Source organism: Cydia fagiglandana, chromosome 13, assembly GCF_963556715.1.
Source record: "Cydia fagiglandana chromosome 13, ilCydFagi1.1, whole genome shotgun sequence".
Classification (NCBI taxonomy): domain Eukaryota; kingdom Metazoa; phylum Arthropoda; class Insecta; order Lepidoptera; family Tortricidae; genus Cydia; species Cydia fagiglandana.
Genome location: NC_085944.1, coordinates 14,595,858 through 14,610,183, shown reverse-complemented (window position 1 = coordinate 14,610,183; position 14,326 = coordinate 14,595,858). Strand labels below are relative to the sequence as shown.

The 14,326-nt window shown below is 38.9% G+C and overlaps 2 protein-coding genes across 2 annotated transcripts in view; one reads left to right on the top strand and one right to left on the bottom strand.

Annotated features, from left to right (window-relative positions):
- LOC134670350 (protein yippee-like) overlaps positions 1-14,326 on the top strand; it is a 200,692-nt gene that overhangs the window by 48,862 nt on the left and 137,504 nt on the right. The window lies entirely within an intron of this gene.
- Positions 9,372-13,646, bottom strand: LOC134669851 (uncharacterized protein K02A2.6-like). The gene is made up of 3 exons (XM_063527470.1): positions 11,283-13,646; positions 10,668-10,757; positions 9,372-10,559 (listed from the first exon to the last, which is right to left on the bottom strand). Exons 1-3 carry the CDS (start codon positions 13,371-13,373, stop codon positions 9,372-9,374), a joined length of 3,369 nt encoding a protein of 1,122 aa, XP_063383540.1. The 5' UTR covers positions 13,374-13,646.

The window sequence follows — 14,326 nt, the reverse complement described above, 5'->3', positions numbered from 1 at the left end:
TACTAAGAAAAAAAAACAACCTGCCGCGATAGGGGCTATTCATAAATTACGTCATTTCAATTTAGGGGGGGGGGGTCTGGTCATCGGATGACGGTAGCATGAAGTAGAAGGAAATGGGGTCATTTGAAGCATGATTTTTGGATGATTATAGGGGGGGGGGGGTCAAAAATCGTCAAAAATCGATGACGTAATTTATGGACAGCCCCATAGCAGAGGACGCTGGTTCGATTCCAGCCTGGGGCTCTGCTGGAGGCCTTGGTCACTTTTTCTTAGTATATGACATTTATTTCAGTTTAAAATCGACGATCTCCTACATACGTACGTTTCATGAATCATGTACCAATATTCCTCTACTCTACTTATTTGGAATGAAACGAATGATTATATGTATAGGTAAGTATACAATACAGGCACTTTTTTCATAGTCATACACATGAGAAAAAGTGTGCATACCTATCTTTAATGAGAGCACGTGAATTTCCACGAACAATCACCTGCAATAATATATTACACATAGGGTTTCTGCTCGAGAATTCTCGAGGCGAGAAATCTCGAGAAATTTGTCCTAAGTCGAGACGGGAAAAAAACACTCAATGCCTCGAGAACTCGAGAAATAAATCTCATGTGATAAGTAAAAAGAAAACACGCGTATAAAACGTGATATGTCTAAAGTGTGTGTGTGTGTGTGTGTTGTGTGTGTGTATGTGTAAGTGTTTCTTTAGGTAGTGAAATTAATGATAAAAAAAATTTTTTTTACATCTTCAGATACTTAAAACATTTATTTAACCAACCAAATAAAAAAATTACTACTACTTATGAAAGCAAAATACTTAATGTAAACTGTCGTATATGATTTGTAATTGTTACATAATTTATTTGCGGTGATTTAATTTTCAAGTGTTTTTCGATAGAAAGACTCGTCTAAATCGCTTATATCTTCTTTCTAATGCTAAAAACGAATTATAGGGCCATGTAATAACAAATATAACAAATTACTATTGATAAATCAAATCATCCCGATATATTCCTATTAGCAAAATATCACAATTTTAGCAGCTTCATTGTTACGTTGACTACGAGTATTTCGTAGTAAAATGTCTGTAAGTTTGTCACATCTAGTTAAATTTATTGACTTGAATATTCCTGCCTAATAAAATACCATAGGTATTGTGGTTTGATTTCATTTTGTTAAATACCTAAATAAATACATTATACCATATCAGATCGCCGGCGCGCATGCCTGCACCTATAGTTTTTTTTGTTTGTTGTTGAATTTTTGATTATTAAGTACAATTTATGGTAACTAAAAATTTACCCTATGTTTGATTATTGACCTCACCTACGATTCCTATGAGTCTGATTTGTAATAAAGCAAATAAATGAAAATAACATGGTGTTTTTAGAAACATTCAAAATTTCTCGAGATACTCGAGAAACTCGAGAAATCTTGGTCGAGAATTCCCGTGCCTCGAGAAATTAAAAAGGTCGAGAAACCAGAAACCCTAATTACACAGCGAAGCCCCCAAAAGTAATCTGACACGATCTTATTTGTAGAGCCGTAAGAGCGTGTCACATATTTTTGCGGCTTTCGAAGAGTGACATATTAATGCAGGTAACTGTATTACGATGTTTCGTCATGTTATCAAGTGTACAAGAACGATACGGCCTGGGAAAGCAAACATGGCTGCTGTCCCAACGCATTTATAATTTGTGGCAGACGACTGAATCAATCGGGGAAAAAAGATTAATCGTAAACGGAAACGTTTTATATTGCATTCAATTCAATCACACATTATATTTCAGACTCTAGGTCCATACAATTCTTATTATGTTGGTTCTCAGTTCTCACATAAATAAATACCTAGTCAAAAAGCTCCCGACTATGGTTCAATATGAACCCGAATATCTTAGTTCAGGGGCCCCTTTCTCGAACGGTATTAAGCAGGCCACTGACGAGCCTTCCAAATGGATGCCGTTATAATGGATTCATCCAAATGGACGGCATCCTATTATTTAACATTGTACGTTTTTGACATTCACGGACCGATTTTGGATTGCAGCCACGCTATCTGGACTGTTGGAAGGCTCGTCAGTGGCCACCTTTAGACTAATATTATTAGTGCAAAAGCGGTATCATGATGGTCGCATTTTTATAACCTGTCATGCCATGCGTCACGTTCATATATTATATCAGCCAGAGGACGTCCACTGCTGGAAATAGCCCTCCCCATCGGTTCTACGGGCAATGTGCCCCGGCCACTGCCACTTAAGTTTAGCGATATGTAACAGCATATAATTATAGGCCACTCGAATTTAATATGGTTGTATTGTATCGTCTATCGTCTCACGCGTCGCTCTCACAGACATCAACTACAATCATCATCATTCCACTCAGCCGAAGTTTCGGGCAGACGTTGATAGGGCCAAATAACATAATTTGACGAAATCGTCACTTGTCTTTCATTTTTAGGTTTCCGTACCCAAAAGGTAAACGGGACCCTATTACTAAGACTTCGCTGTCCGTCCGTCCGTTCGTCCGTTCGTCCGTTCGTCCGTTCGTCCGTTCGTCCGTTCGTCCGTTCGTCCGTTCGTCCGTCCGTCCGTCCGTCCGTCCGTCTGTCTGTCACCAGGCTGTATCTCACGAACCGTGATAGCTAGACACAGACAGTTGAAATTTTCACAGATGATGTATTTCTGTTGGCGCTATAACAACAAATACTAAAAATAGAATAAAATAAAGATTTAAATGGGGCTCCCATACAACAAACGTGATTTTTGACCAAAGTTAAGCAACGTCGGGCGTGGTCAGTACTTGGATGGGTAACCTTTTTTTTTGCATTTTTTTTGTTTTTTTTTATTATGGTACGGAACCCTTCGTGCGCGAGTCCGACTCGCACTTGCCCGGTTTTTTGCTTAAAACACACAACTTAGGTACCTTCATTAGGGTGGGTCATTTTTACTTTTTTTTTATTTCATAGGGGGCACAGTTAAAAAAAGGTGCCATTTGGTGATTAATTATTGCACATATTTTTATTTTATTTTTAGCTTTAATTTTACTGCCTCCGGATTTTAGTCAAAGTTTTTGCTAAATGTATGGACATTATGAAAAAAAAATGTTTTTTTTTGAGTACCTTTTTTGGTATATTTATTGGCTCTGAACCTTTACCATGCTATTTCGAGCTAAAAATGGTATAACTTTTTAGCTAAAGTTTGAATAAAGAGACGATACATAAATATACTCAGCAGACCATACAAAATATAACAATATTTATATGAAAACTTTGAAATCGATCCGGAGGCAGAAAATGAATTCTGATTACAGAATAATTTGAAATACTGTTTATTGGCATTATTACGCAAGTTTTTGTAACTGTGCCCGAAGGATAACTAATACTTTTTTTTTCTCCATACACGAGTGACCCACCCTAACCTACATCCCGCATAAAGCATACGTCATATCCACCGCTTGCAACTTAGCAAAGTGTCAGCTCAATTTCATGCAGTTTGCCCTAAAACAGTAGTTTGGACCGTACGTCGTAGCCCTGACCCGCGCAACCTGGACGTGTTTATGCATAATGTAACATGCTCCATTAATTATGCCAGTGCAACATTATTGTAATTTATACGACGTAGTATCCACTCGCATTGTCTTGTGTTTTGGTTTGAGTTCAGGGGCGCGATTTATTTAAATATCGCATTCGATTTTAACTAGGGAATAACTTAAATTATTCAGTTTATGAATAGTTAATTCAAACATCAACATTTATTCAGCAAATAGGCCACAAGGGCACTTTTTACACGTCAACATTGAATTTACATACAAGCAAAAATAATAACAATACATCAACAATTTTATAACATACAGCTAACTGCAACTACCAATTCAAATTTACGTAACTAACGTATTACAATTACTTAGAGATGGATATGGCCCAAAATTATAATAATAATATAAAAAATACAGATACTGATACATTAATAATTATTTAAATAGCTGGCAATATGAATATTTTTACAAAATTGACAGTGATGACGATGACAATTGCAGTGGAAAATAAAACTAAGATTTATTTCTTGTTTCAGGTAATTTCAAAATATACAACGCTCGATGAAAGCCGAGTCTTCCAGAATGTACGTATGCCAAGAAAATAATCCAACAAACTAATAAAGCAGACATATCTTTTCTTACTCTTCTCTTCCACTTCGCTGTATACACCCATGTAAAATACGACTAGATGCTTACCAAACCTCGTATACAGTTTAAAGTGCAGTTGGAAAATGAACCCTCTGAAAATAAACTTAAGACGTAATTCAACGTATTTCCAACGGTAGAGGTGCTAGAGATGCTAGATCCTCTCCAAAACTCGTATAAACTTTATAGTTTAGTTGTAGAATGAACCTTCTTAAGGATAAACTTAAGATTTATTTTCTAATAAACATTTGAAGGTTTATGGGTGCTGCAAGGAATTACAAGTCGATAAGGTTTATTACGGAGTCGTCTAGACTGGGGTAGAATTGACATCGGATAACTCAGAGGTGCTGAAATAAAGACGACCCTATTTTTTGTAATGTAAGAGCGCGTTTATTTGTTTTTGTGACTCACTGTTTGTTTACGTAGGTACATGCATGGCTAACAATAAAAAATACGACGTTTCTCGTTTGCTCACTTGTCGAATCGGATCAAAGGGTATTATTTATTACCATAAGTTAATTATTTTTCACACTATTTCATCAAATAGTTATTATTATTACGTGTTTACTAGTCTTTAGCTTTACCTATCACGGAACAATGATGTTCCGGACATTTGGAAGGCGTGTGCTGAACCGATACCAACACGTAGAGCTCCTTTTGATGGCTCCTCTACACGATGGGCCAACGCCGGCCACTCCGAGGGACGCATTTATGCGTTAGAGGGAGCAAGTGATATTGCTATCTCATTCTACCGCATGGCTGCGTCCCTTTGAGTGGCCGGCGTCGGCCCATCGTGTAGAGGAGCCATGACAGTTTTGACACATTAATTACTTGTATGTGGTACACCCAGCAGTTGCTGCCCTTGCCCGTGTCATGGGACGCACGCAGAGGCAGCATCCGCCAGCGTGTAAGAACTATTGAGAGTTGATGGAATTTAAAATGAACTAGGCTATTGGATGAAAGCGATCGACTAAATAATGGGATATGGGATAAAAAATTGGATTATTGTTAATAATTTTATCTATCTGCTTTGACAGTTAGAAGAAATGGAAAACTAGCCACAGATGTTGGCTGTCCCTTCTCTCTCTCTCTCTCTCTCTCTCTCTCTCTTCTGAATTATGTATATATTTGGCGCATTTTTGTTGAAAGCCATTCTTTGTAAGGAAAAAGGACGTATAAGTGGAGTTCTCATCGCTGACACAGTTCACATTGATGAACCTTATCCCAACGGTATAAGGTAATATATCCGTAGTCAAACTGTGATGCTGATAATACATAAGCGAAGATGTACTTGTTGAGTCCTTTGTTGTCTGCGCGGAGCGTCTGCTGAGGATTACTTTTATGTATACGTACGTATACGTATTTAAGTAGTATATTCAGAGTAGATACGTATAGGGGTCATCCATTAATTACATCACACATTTAAGGGGAAGGGAGGGGGTGAAGAAAATGTGGCATGTTGTGACAAGCGGTAGGGGGGAGGGAGGAGTCACAAACTTTGAGACGTCACTTTAACTTGTTTCCAAACATTGTTTGGATTTTTTTTTGTATTCACTGTAGGTACAGCTAAATAATAGGGTTTTATTGATAAATCGTTCTTATTTGTGATTTTCGTATTCCTAATCGATTTCATGTCATAATATTACTAATATTGCTTTATTATAAATATTTTTTCGAGTTTAAATAATGATAAGTATTTAAATTTCTGTGTCGCTGTTTAAATTGATATGTGACGTCACAACAGGGGTGTGGGGGTTTCAAATGTGACCAGGTGTGACAAGGAGGGGTCCTAAAATCGTCATACTCGTGTGACGTAATCAAAATCAAAAAAATCAAAATCAAAATATACTTTATTCATGTAGGCCTAGCAACAAGCTCTTATGAATCGTAATTAATCTTAATCTAATTATCAGAGCAATTTATTGATGTTAATATTATTCCATAATAAAATTGGATTATTATACATGTCAAATTTAACACTAAGAATTTCACAAAAGGATCGTCAAACATTAAAAAAAAAATTGTATAAAAAAATACTAGTCTAGAATTTCTAGAATAAAATCTAAATGTCAAAAAAAAAGCATAAGTAACAAACAAGTAGATAATATTACATCGGAATATCCATTTCCTCATCAATAATCAAATATACCTAATAAATAAATAATCATTTCGAATAACAATTAATCCCACGTTGTATTATCATTCATGTAGTCCTGTGTGGTATAATAAGCTTTGGAAATAAGTTTACGCTTTACATAATTCTTAAATTTATTAATCAGTGAACGCATATATTTAGTATGGAAACCGCCTTTAGGAACATTACCGTTCAAATTCTCGGGCCAAATTAGCACACATACAAAATTACGCCTACATTTAAATAAGACGACGCGTTTACAGAGCCTGTAATCAAAGCTGGTAAACAAAATAATAGTCATCTTTATTACACTAATGGTACATAGCTAAGTGTAGATGAAATGCATATAATGTCAATAACTACCAATCAGCGACATTAATCCGCTAATAACCTTCTTGCTGTACGTACTGGCCGCTGAGAGTTTGCGGTTCATATTTGATTAGAATATGACTTGGACAGGGATAGGTTTATGCCATACATTGAAGAACCAGTCAAATAATTCACGTATAATAATTTAATGCAGATTAAAAGATAACTAGTTAAAATGTTGTTATGAAATGACAGACTAACTCAACATAAGTAAATATATCATTGTTGTATAAATGTATTCCGCTATAATAAGTATTTTGTATATTTTATTATCAATTTGTATGGCAGTGCGAAGTCACGTTCAGGTATAGTCTGTCCGTTTTTCTAAGATCAAATACGCCATTGTAAATGTATGGTAAACTTGATCTTAGAAGTCGGACTTATTATACAGCCTGCAAAATTTACATGGGTACACGAATCGGGTCAAAAATATTTGAATAGGCGGAGTCACAATAAATCCCCACTTTCAGTTCCAATGGAAATATTTTATATAGCCGGTGAAGCAAGTTTGTCAGTACAAAAAGGTGCAAAATTAAAATTTTGTATGGGACCACACCCGTTCGCGCGCTTACATTTTCTAAATTTGCCGCTCTTTGCTACTGACGGAAATGGCTTGAGAGAGAACCTACATATATGTGACGGTAGAGGGTGGATTCGAATGATCAACATTTTCAGATAATGTGTGTATTTGTTAAATTAATTCAGTGGAAGTGTATCTACATATAGGAGACCGGGTATGATTATCTCACGAGTTATATCTCATGAATAGAACATATTCTAGATATCTTTCCAGGCCTCCACTTAATTTCATGTCTCTCTAATTGGACAGCTTTTTTCCATAGTTCTCTGCGAATGGCATCTTGTGGGAATTTGAATGGAAAGTAATGTAAAATGATAATATCAAATTTGATTATTAATTTGAAATAATTAGGTAGTTTTTTACAGCTCCATCTCATGAAATAAAAAAGGAAAATACAAATCTGTAAGAAAGAATTCATTACTACATTTATAATTATATAGAAAATACCTAAACCAAGCACAAGTTAATAAAATAGTCTACTTCATTTGGCATAACACCATCCCTATTATCCTCGCAATTTAAAAAGTCGTATGTTGTTATGAAAGTCGTATGCAGTTGTTACGTTTTAGCTTAGCACGGTAGTATTAAAAACAAATCGTCATGTTTATTCCAAATTTTACTGAAGTTCAAGTTTACTACAAGTGAAAAGTGATTCCACTATCCTTGGTATAAACTAAAATAACTTCTTCACTACTTCACGAGACATGAAGACATTTTTAATTACAAAAAAACGTTGTTTTTATAAATCAATTTAGCCATCCGTCACTGACTGTCATCTCGGACGAACTGAAGTTGCGAATCGAATAGTTTGTAAGCACCGCCTACAATCGAATAGTTTACGTTGGGTCATAACTGAGCGGACAGAATACTTCCATGTATATCAGTTCGCTGTTATTAATAGATAATTCAGTAATATGGTTTGGAAGTTTATTATAAAATCTTACACAATTACCCATGAATGATTTTTTAGTTTTATGGAGCCGAGTGAAGGGCACTGCGAACTTATGTTTATTTCTAGTATTAATATTATGGATTTCACAATTTTTCCTAAAATTTACAATATTTTTATGTACATACAGAATATTCTCATAAATGTATTGACAGTGCACTGTCATTATGTCAATTTCCTTAAATTTATCTCTAAGTGAGTCTCTATGGTTCATTTTGTATATTGCTCGAATAGCCCTCTTCTGCAGAACAAAAATGGTATTTATCTCTGAAGCACCGCCCCACAGTAAAATACCATATGCCATAATGCTATGGAAGTAACTAAAATATACTAATCGAGCTGTTTTCACATCAGTTAACTGACGGATTTTGCTCACTGCAAAAGCTGCAGAGCTCAGTCTATTCGAAAGAGTAGCAATATGGGGACCCCACTGGAGTTTAGAATCTAAAGTTATACCAAGAAAAACTGTACTATCAACTAATTCCAATTCCTCATCCTTCACAATGACACTTGCTTGCACATTAGGGTGGGTCATTTTTACTTTTTTTTTATTTCATAGGGGGCACAGTTAAAAAAAGGTGCCATTTGGTGATTAATTATTGCACATATTTTTATTTTATTTTTGAGATATATAGGAGCCGGGAACCTGGGATAACTAATAAAAAGGCAAATGCACGTCCGTTCGTATTAGAAGATATATTTCGAGAGACAAGTTAAAACTACCACCAATTATGACATTAAATTATTTATCAAAATCTTAACCTACCCGCGAGTTCACTGACCGAGCGATCAGCTGTGATACATGTCTATGTATATACCTTTGGTGCTATACATGTACATATATCACACCCTACCACTTAACTAAGACTACATAGTATACGGTCGTCGGCCATGTACTAACATGGCAAGTAAGGATTCCGTGAAAACTGCTCCTCCAGGCCAGGTGAAATGAACCCTTAAGTAAATGCTAATAAGACTGACATGGAAAAGCCGTCTCCACTATAGATACGACAATTATTACATAATATCATAGTAACTGAATAACAGAACTTCCTTAAATATAGCTAAGTATTTCTAAAGTACAATCCAGTATTAATCTTAACATTTTTTTTTATATACTAATTCTATAATTACAAACAAGTAGTACTTAATATAATATGGGATTGCCATATCTTTCTACGGGCACGGGCACACGTTTAGGTATCGGGGCGGGCGGCACAGAGGCGGGCTCCGGCGGCGCACACGGCTCCGAGTTATCATGGTTATCGTCGTAGTCCGCCGCTGGGCACGCCGTTATAGCTAAGCGTGAGTTATTGCGTAACTGATCTATATGTCTTTTCATAATTTGACCGTCTTCCCTTTGCACCAAATAATTACGTGAACCTAATTGTTCCGTGATCGTACCGCTAACCCATTTCTCCCCCTTGCTAAAATTCCTAGCCCAAACATTATCACCTACACTATACGACCTCGAGACGCCCCCCGCGTTTTCGCGCTGTCGGAGCTGCGCGGCGCGCGCACACTCGTGCGCAGCGGCGCCGGCGTCAGCGCGCAGCAGGTCCATCCGTGTGCGCAGACCTCGTCGCTGCAGCAACCTCGCCGGCGACTCGCCCGTGCTACTGTGAATAGAATTCCTATACGCCAGTAAATATGTCTGGAGCGCAGCGTCCACGTCTTGCCTATCCCGTAAAGCCTTCAAAATGGTTTTTTTAACTAGCTTTACTGCACCTTCCGCTGCTCCGTTTGAAGATGGATGATACACCGGGGAGTAGGTTTGTTTTATACCATTAAATTGCATGAACTGAGCCAGTTCTCCACTCGTGAACGGCGGGCCATTGTCCGATACCACCATCTTGGGTAGCCCGAAACGAGCAAACATCTCCCTCAAAACTCTGATGACGTCATCTGCCGTCGTTCTCGTCATTTGTTTTACTTCAATCCATTTGGACGATGAATCTACGACTACTAAATAGGTCATGCCGTTTAGGGGTCCTAGGAAATCCATATGCAATCTACTCCAAACTTCTTCGAGATATGGCCAAGCTTGTGGTGTAGATTTGGCTGGTGCTTCCAGAGCGCAGGTGGTGCATTCCCGACACGTTTTCTCGATCTCAGCATCAATGCCGGGCCACCAAACATAGCTCCGGGCGAGACTTTTCATCTTGACGACTCCAAAGTGGCCTATATGCAGCTCACGTAGAACGTCCTTTCTTAATGTCGTGGGTATCACCATTCTGTAGCCCCACATGACACACCCTGCTTCTGAGTACAGTTCGTGTCGCCTTACCCAATACGACTGCAGCTCTGGATCGTCACACTTCGCTGGCCACCCTGACTGTAAGTACATAACCACTTTTCTCAGTAGATCATCTGTTTTTAAATTGGCTCTGACTTGATCGCTAGTAATTGGTAAGAAATCCTGTACGAATTGTACATATGTTACCTCAGTCCTGTCTGCTGCCTGCTTCCCCACTGGTAGCCTGGACAATGCGTCAGCTCCATTTCTGTCCGTAGGCACGTACTCTATGTCATACTGGTAACCAGACAAAATTACCGCCCATCTTTGTAGTCTGCTCGCGGCCATTGACGGAATACCTCCCTTATCTCCAAATATGGAAACCAACGGCTTATGATCGGTTCTTAGCAAAAACCTTCGACCGTACAGGTACTGATGGAATTTTTTTATACCAAACACAATTCCCAAGGCTTCTCTTTGAATCTGAGAATAATTTACCTCCGCCGCATTGAGCACTCTGGACGCGTATGCAACAGGCCTTTCCGTACCATCTGGCATCTGGTGCGAAATCACCGCTCCCACGCCACTGGAACTCGCATCCGTAGTTAGACATAGCGGAAGTTCAGGGTCATAGTGCGCTAACACCGAACTGGAAACTAAACAATGCCTGACGGCATTAAAGGCTTTCGAACATTCCTTGGTCCAAACAAACGAAGCCCCTTTCCTTAATAATTTGTATAATGGTGTTAACGTCATACTTATATTTTTAACAAATTTCCCATAGTACATAATCATTCCTATGAATGAGCGAAGCTCGGTTACATTGGCCGGTATCGCCATGTCCTTTATGACTTTAATCTTTTCCGGACACGTGTGAACCCCTTCTTTACTAATGCGAAACCCTAAATACGTCACCGATTCCGCGAAGAAAGAGCATTTTTCTTTCTTAACTTTCAACCCAAATTTCTCGAGGCGTCCTAGCACTTGATGTAATGTACGCAAATGATCTTCCCTGTCTACTCCCGTTATAATTACGTCATCAAGGAAAACGCCTACTCGCGGTAAGTCTGCGAAAAGTTGTTCTAGTTTCCTTTGAAATATTCCCGGATTCGATGATAGCCCATAGATCAGCCTATTATACATATACAAGCCTTTATGCGTGTTGATTACGGTATAAGGTTTAGATGCCTCGTCCAATTCGAATTGTGCATAGGCTTGAGACAAATCAATTTTTGAAAACGTTTCCCCCCCGTGTAATTTGACAAGCAGGTCCTCAACTCTAGGCAAGGGAAAACGGTCAACTTCTAAGCATCTGTTGAGTGTTAATTTATAATCGCCACAAATGCGAATACGTCCATCACGCTTAATTACCGGTACTATCGGCGTGGCCCAGTCTGACGTCTCGACCGGCGTAATAATGCCGTCCCGCTGCAGCTGGTCCAGCGCGCGCTCCACCGGCGCACGCAGCGCGTACGCCAGCGGCCTCGCTCGCATGTACACCGGCGCGGCGCCCGAGCGCACGCGCAGCGCCACCGTGCCGCCTGTGTACCGCCCGAGCCCGTCCGCGAATACATCCTTATACCTAGAAATCAATGAATCCATAGTAAGTTCCAATTTGGTATCAATTTTGTTACAACTAAACGGCTCCACGCCCATTGTCAACTCGTACAGCCATTGTCTTCCTAACAATGGGTTTTTGCCCCCATCTATAACGAATAAATCTAAAGATATCTCTTTGTTTTTATATTTAACTATTGGAGTAATTTTACCGACCGGGCGTAAACTTTCTCCTGCGTATAAGTTAACTAATACATTAGGTGTTAAAATAGGTAGATTATTAAATAATTTTTGATAGCATTCAAGACTTATACATGAAATGGCACTACCGGTGTCAACTTCCATTTCTAAACCTATTCCGTTAACGTCCAATGTCATCATAAACGGCTTATAACGACTTAAACTGCCTACAGATAAAGCGTTCAATTGTACCTCGTTCAACAACTCCTCCTCGTCCTCCTCGTTCGCGTCCAACGCATGCACTCTAGCTCCGGTTTGTAGTCGGGGACACATCTTCTTTAAATGACCTTGTTGCATGCATACGCGACAAGAATACATGCGGAATTTGCAAGTCGCCGCGTCATGATTGCCGCCACAAGCACGACACTGGCCCTGCTCGCGAGCGCGCGGCGCTCCTGCCGATGCCGCTCCCGCCACGGGCGCCGGCTTCGCCTGTGCGCGTCCGCCCCATGCCTGCGGTGCCGCCTTGCTGCGCCCCGCTGCCTGGCTTGCCCCGTTAGACCTCCAGGCCCCCGACGAGCCCTGTCTTCTGGCCCCGCTGCCGCTGGCCGATGCATATAGCACTTCCACAACCTCTTTACTAGTGCCGCGCGTCCTACTATCGACCGCCGCTGCGTCTTTCTCTGCTGCCTCCATGGCAACCGCCAGCTTCCAAGCCTTGGCGAATGTCAATCCATCTTCTACGAACAACCTCTGCCTAATAGTATCGTCCGCTATGCCGCACACAAATTGATCCCGTAGATTATTTTCCAGTTCTGTCTTAAAATCACAATATTGAGTCATCTTCTTTAAATCCGCGACATAGACCGCCAACGACTCGCCTTTTTTTTGTATTCGTTGACGAAATTTGTAACGTTCCGCCATTATGCTCCTTTTAGGCTGTAAATGATTAGTCATCAGTTCTTTTAACACTTCAAATTTTTTTGTTGAAGGTTTGTCCGGCGTACACAATGTCACTAATAACTCGTAACTTGCACTGCCCATCACTGTAATTAACGTAGGCACTTTCAATGCATCCGTTACGCTATTCACAATGAAATACTGTTCTAACCTATCCACATACAACGCCCAATCGTCCGCGCTAGGATCAAACGGTTGCAACTTTCCAATCGACATTATAACACTGTCCTTTCACTGCCGCACGCTTAATTGTCCGAATTCGTCGCCAAATGAGATATATAGGAGCCGGGAACCTGGGATAACTAATAAAAAGGCAAATGCACGTCCGTTCGTATTAGAAGATATATTTCGAGAGACAAGTTAAAACTACCACCAATTATGACATTAAATTATTTATCAAAATCTTAACCTACCCGCGAGTTCACTGACCGAGCGATCAGCTGTGATACATGTCTATGTATATACCTTTGGTGCTATACATGTACATATATCACAATTTTTAGCTTTAATTTTACTGCCTCCGGATTTTAGTCAAAGTTTTTGCTAAATGTATGGACATTATGAAAAAAAATGTTTTTTTTTTAGTACTTTTTTGGTATATTTATTGGCTCTGAACCTTTACCATGCTATTTCGAGCTAAAAATGGTATAACTTTTTAGCTAAAGTTTGAATAAAGAGACGATACATAAATATACTCAGCAGACCATACAAAATATAACAATATTTATATGAAAACTTTGAAATCGATCCGGAGGCAGAAAATGAATTCTGATTACAGAATAATTTGAAATACTGTTTATTGGCATTATTACGCAAGTTTTTGTAACTGTGCCCGAAGGATAACTAATACTTTTTTTTTCTCCATACACGAGTGACCCACCCTATTGCACATGCCTTACGTTACTACTAGTGACAAACTTAATACATTTAGTTTTTTTCTCATTTAACATTAAATTATTAACATTGAACCAATTTACTACTTTTGAAATAGCATTGTTTACATAATTGTAAGCTTGTTGCTGTCGTTTGACTTTGAAAATAAGTGAGGTGTCGTCTGCAAACAATACTATATCATGGTGGGTCTTAACAAGTACCTAGTAATTAATGGATGACCCCATAGGTAAATAAGGATAGGGTAAAAATAAAGAAACGTGCTGAACGCAAGAGTG

Excerpts from the sequence above, each read along its gene's own strand:
- LOC134669851 (XM_063527470.1), bottom strand. The coding sequence starts at position 13,373 with ATGTCGATTGGAAAGTTGCAACCGTTTGATCCTAGCGCGGACGATTGG. Across the intron at positions 10,758-11,282 it reads ACATGGCGATACCGGCCAAT|TATGACATAGAGTACGTGCC; the intron begins GTAACCGAGCTT and ends TCTGGTTACCAG. Across the intron at positions 10,560-10,667 it reads AGGCAGCAGACAGGACTGAG|TCAGGGTGGCCAGCGAAGTG; the intron begins GTAACATATGTA and ends ATGTACTTACAG.